The sequence below is a fragment of the Ipomoea nil genome, unplaced genomic scaffold, assembly GCF_001879475.1.
Source record: "Ipomoea nil cultivar Tokyo-kokei standard unplaced genomic scaffold, Asagao_1.1 scaffold1576, whole genome shotgun sequence".
NCBI classification, from domain to species: domain Eukaryota; kingdom Viridiplantae; phylum Streptophyta; class Magnoliopsida; order Solanales; family Convolvulaceae; genus Ipomoea; species Ipomoea nil.
In genome coordinates, this window is record NW_017618004.1 from 456,281 (window position 1) to 461,287 (window position 5,007).

The 5,007-nt window shown below is 39.1% G+C and overlaps 1 protein-coding gene across 1 annotated transcript; it reads left to right on the plus strand.

Annotated features, from left to right (window-relative positions):
* The first annotated feature begins 3,965 nt into the window (after positions 1-3,965).
* LOC109190730 (beta-D-glucosyl crocetin beta-1,6-glucosyltransferase-like) lies at positions 3,966-5,007 on the plus strand. The gene has a single exon (XM_019341303.1). The coding sequence runs from the start codon at positions 4,015-4,017 to the stop codon at positions 4,453-4,455; it is 441 nt and encodes a 146-aa protein (XP_019196848.1). The 5' UTR covers positions 3,966-4,014; the 3' UTR covers positions 4,456-5,007.

The following is a 5,007-nucleotide window of genomic DNA, read 5'->3' on the forward strand; positions in this document are numbered from 1 at the left end:
TTCTTGTTAGCTTAATTGCAAACATTATATGTTGAACTTTCATAGCCGCCTCCTGGCTTCTGCATCCACGTTTCAAGAATCAATCCCATACTGACTGGTTCGGTGCTTCCCCAATGTTGTGTTGATGAGAATCTGATTTGATCTTTTTATTTCAGAATCTCCATTTTCTGGTGTGGCCAAAACTGCAAAAATGATGGGGGAAACCTGTCAGACAGCCAAGGCTCTAGCCCCTTGACCACTGTTCATCAACCAGACTTAATTTCCTGTCTCCTTAGAACTCAAGGATACAGAAGTACGAACCTATAGAACAGATCCTGTTCAAGTAAGGTCATGATTTTTTGTCTCCTTTAGCTGCTTATATTCATGTATACAGCTTCAGAGGTTTCCGGTGTGGGACGCTGCTGTGGTTTAAACTTATATTGTATTCTTATTATGTGCTGTTTTTTCAGGTAATTAAATGTCGTTTCAATTCTTCTAAACGGGAAATAATTGAATAGAATGGGTATTTCCCTTTTTATTTTGGCCAATAATAATAGCAGACTGCATTTCTGGGAAATGTATTTTCCATCAGTTGTTGATCATCTCATTTGGGACATTCCCCATATCCTGTAGGGTATTCCTGTTGTTGCAGTTCTAGCTTGATGGAGATCGGAAAGAAAAGAAAATTAGATTAAAAAGTGCTGTCTTATAGTATGTGTAGCTTCTATTATATCAATTCTTCCCTTTTAATTCGGGTATATAGTTATTTACTAAATGCTTTTATTCATATTTACCAAACAATAAAATTTGAATTCCTCCCTAATTCTCACTTTATTCATTTCTCACAAAATTACAATTCATTTCTCCCTTAATTCCTTCATTCCAACCAAATGGTTTGTGAGAGGGAGTTTAATATGGTGGAAAGTTTAAAATTTCATAAGATTAGAATTAGAAAGTGACGGGGCGTTTGGTTGGAAGGAAGGAATTAGGCGGGAAATGAATTGTAATTTTGTGGGAAAAGAATAAGATGGAATAAAGTAGGAATTCAAATTACGTTGTCTGGTAGGTAGAAATAGAATTATTGGAATTGAGAAGGAAATAAGTGGTATAAAGACTAAAATACCATTGTGTAATAATAATAGTAATAACAACCAGGGGTAGTAATATCATTTCTCTATGTTTTTCCTTTCTTAAATTCATTGAATTGCAATTCAACAAAAAGAGGGAATTGCAATCCCCTCCAACCAAACAATGTAATTGAGGCATTCACTGAATTGCAATTCAACTACAGATAAATTACAGTGAACCAAACGCCCTGTGAAAAAAAGTATTCTCACATTTATTGCAATCTTAGCTTTCTCACTAAAAAAATATTTGTTGCAATCTTTTACTTAGGAAAGTTCTGGTTAATGAGAATTTAATTAGATTGGAAATCCACCAAATTATGTATTTATCGTTTTTAGCGTCATATTAAAAGTCTCTTATAAATATTAGGGATGAGAATGAGTCGATGGTGGATTGGAAAAATCTATATCCATCACCCGACCACCTTATATTCTCTCCACCCACCACCCTTGATGCGGGTGCCAACTATTAATACCCACGGATTGTTATGCCATGGATGGTCCAATACGAAGTTGTTCTCCAATTCGGGAGTAATGGTGCCGTTAGTGGCACCGTTTTCCCTCCACCAATCATACTTTTAAAGGGGAAATCAACGATTTGGTCCCTCAGTTGTAGGCGAAATATCAATGTAGCCCCTCAATTCAATATTCATCGATTTAGTCCCCGAAAATAATTGTTTTTAGTCGATTTACCCCCTCCGGCCGTCTTCCGTCAACCAGCTGGTGAAAACTCCGATTAACCATGGACAATTTGGTCTTTTCACTTCTATTTGGAACAAAACCACCCCAGCCTGCATCCAATCTTCTCTCGCCGCTCGCCTTGTCTTCCCCCTCCATTGTCTTCGTCGGTCTAAGATGTCAAGCACCAAGTTCTCATTCTTCGTACAGTATAGGGCTCTGCATATTCCGAGAAAATGCTTTTGAATGTTTGCCAGCCAAGAATTTTCTTCTCTGAGTTTTAGTTTAATTTATTTGGTCCTGGGAAATATATGTAGTTGTTCATGGCTTCTGTGCAATTTTCCTGTCCACACCCTCGAATTGATGGGGGTATTGGAAGCAACGATTTTGCTTCTTAATTGACAAGGGTAATTGCCAATGGGACTGGAATTTTTGCTTGAATTGATGGGGGTAATGGAAGCAAAGTTTTTCATTTTGTGTGTTTCAACTGAGAAAAGTTATACTTTATTTGCAGTGGTAGAATTTGGAGAGGTTCTGGTTGAATTGAATTGCAATTGAAAATGGTAGATGAAATATTTTCTGGCATTGCTAATGGAACTCAAATTGGATTCCAAAACCCAAAACGATTAGAAAAAAAAAATTGATTTTGTTTCTTCCCTCTCCACTTTGTTCAAAATTGTTCTGCTCATACTGCTTCCAAAACCCAAATTGGATTCACGTTTTTCCTTCTTTCCAAATCCACTGCTCCTCTCCTCTCCTCTCCTTGCTCTCATCTCCATTAACAATATTTCCATTTCTCTTCACCACTACGACCCCGGCTCCACCTCCCTGCTCCTCTCTCCTGCTTATTCTATGTATCAGTCTCGCCGGAACTACTCTGTGTCGATTTCGGCGAGATCAATTTCTCTTTCCGGGTCTCGGGCTCTTCCTGCTCCCGCTTATTGGTCCTCCGCCCTTGCTGGACCGCTAGCCTCCCCAACTGTTTTCCATTTGCTTTATGAGGAGTGAGAGAGAACAAGAATGTTGTGATTTTCCATTTGTTTTCTGATCGTTTTCTCCATCGGAGTTGTGATTTTCCGGTCAAGAAACAAAACCCTGGATTCCTCCGGTCAAGAAGATGGATGAAGATTGAAAATGACCAAATTGTCCATGGTTAATCGGAGTTTTCACCGGCTGGTTGACGGAAGACCGCCGGAGGGGGTAAATTGACTAAAAACAATTATTTTCGGGGACTAAATCGATGAATATGGAATTAAGGGGCTACATTGATATTTCACCAACAACTGAGGGACCAAATCGTTGATTTTCCCTAGTTTTAAAAAAATTCTTCCCAAATTGTGAATATACTGTTACGTAACTGTGAATATAGAATTCTGCGGTTGTGAATATAGAGTTCAAAACTTATGAATATAGAGTTCACAAATTATGAACATAGAGTTCTATAATTATGAACATATAGTTCTGTAATTATGAACATAGAGTTATGTAATTGTGAATATGAATTTCAGAAATTATGAACATAGAGTTCTGTAATTGCGAATATAGAGTTCAATAATTGTTAATATGGAGTTAAAAAATTATGAACATAGAGTTCTGTATTTGTGTTTAATAGTACTTTTTAGTGTAGTTTCTAAATATATAAATTTTGTATACTAATATATACTAATTTAATATTATGAAAATTGGATTAAAAATGACTATAATAAGAGCATCCCCATCTATGGTTTTTACGATGACAAGCTTATGTGGAGGAGAGAGGAAAATGACAGAAGAAAAAAAAATCTTCCATAAGAACCTGGTTTTTACTCAATCAAGTGGTCCCAGAATGTGTAAATATGGCTTGCATTTGGTCGCGTGCGGTGCAACCAATGGTCCCCCGACTATTGTAATTTTCCGAAATTAGTCCTCAACTTTTAATTTGGACGAAAAAGACACTTGACTTTCTAATTTGTTCCACCAATGGTCCTTCCGTTATCTATCCATCCCTTAGCTGTTAGTTTAGGGGGTAAAATAGTATTTTCATTGGCTTGCTTTCTTCAACCTGCATTTTCATCGTTTCCTCTAACTGGTGTTTGTTGCCGCCTTGCCACATGAGTTTCTCGGTGACATCTCGACGAAGAATCGCTGGATCTTCCTAGAACTCCATCTTCATCGTTTCCTCTAACCTGCATTCGATTCCTGGAACTCCATCTTCCAGAATCCCCGGATCTTCCTCCTCAGTACCATATCACCAATGGCCTCCCGGCCACTCCACCTCCACGACGCCCTCAAAAAGGTCCTGAAAATGACAGAACCTAATTTCACCAATCTCTTGAAAACCTTGAACCTGGATTTGCTAATCTATGATGTCGTGCAATTATGGGCGGAAAAGGTTGCCTTGTCGCTTGATATCCCTTCTGTCTGGTTCTTCACCGCCAGCGTCGCATGTGCTCGTACTTTAACGCACATGTTGACTAATCCCAGCGCCGAGTATCTCTTCTCGACTCTCCGTCTCCGGCGATACGAACAAACGAGAACTCGCGAGATCATGAATCAGGGGACCCTCCATGACATGATCGAGGCTTCCGGTGGGATGTCGGAGTTAATGGCGGCAGGTTACACTTTTCAGCTTCTCAACGGTATCTATTGCAATATTGGCGAGCCCTTTTACATTTCAATACAGATTCCGGCGTAGAGGCAGAAAGAGAGAATGAGCGGAGCAGGGAAAAAGATTGTCGACATCGCGTTCAAGGCTGGCAGGACAATCGACTAGGAAGGAATGGCGAAGCTTCTCGTGTCCGATGAGGCTCGCAAGGAGTTCACTATGCTTCGCCGTGCATTCGATGATGTCAACTCCTAGCTCCAAACCAAGTTCAGTCAGGAACCTAAATATGTGGACAAAGTCACACCCCAATATAAACCCAAGTTTGATGCCTTGTTGGTTGAGCTGAAAGAAGCTGAGAAGCAATCATTGAAGGAGTCTGAAAGATTGGAAAAAGAAATTGTAGATGTCCAAGAGCTAAAGAAAAAACTCAGCACGGTGACAACAAAGGAATACATTTCAAAGCACCCCAAACTAAAGAAGAAGTTTGATGATGAAATTCGAAATGATTACTGGGGTTACTAGTCAAGTCATCGTCACCAAGAAGTCTAGCTACACTTGTTGGTGAACCATTTTGAGTTCATCCTTGGTTTAGAAATAAAAGAGGATTATATGTGTGCCGTTTCATTTCATCAGTTACTTGGA

What these genes read in the sequence shown, in the direction of transcription:
- LOC109190730 (XM_019341303.1), top strand. Translation starts at nt 4,015, where the DNA reads ATGGCCTCCCGGCCACTCCACCTCCACGACGCCCTCAAAAAGGTCCTG.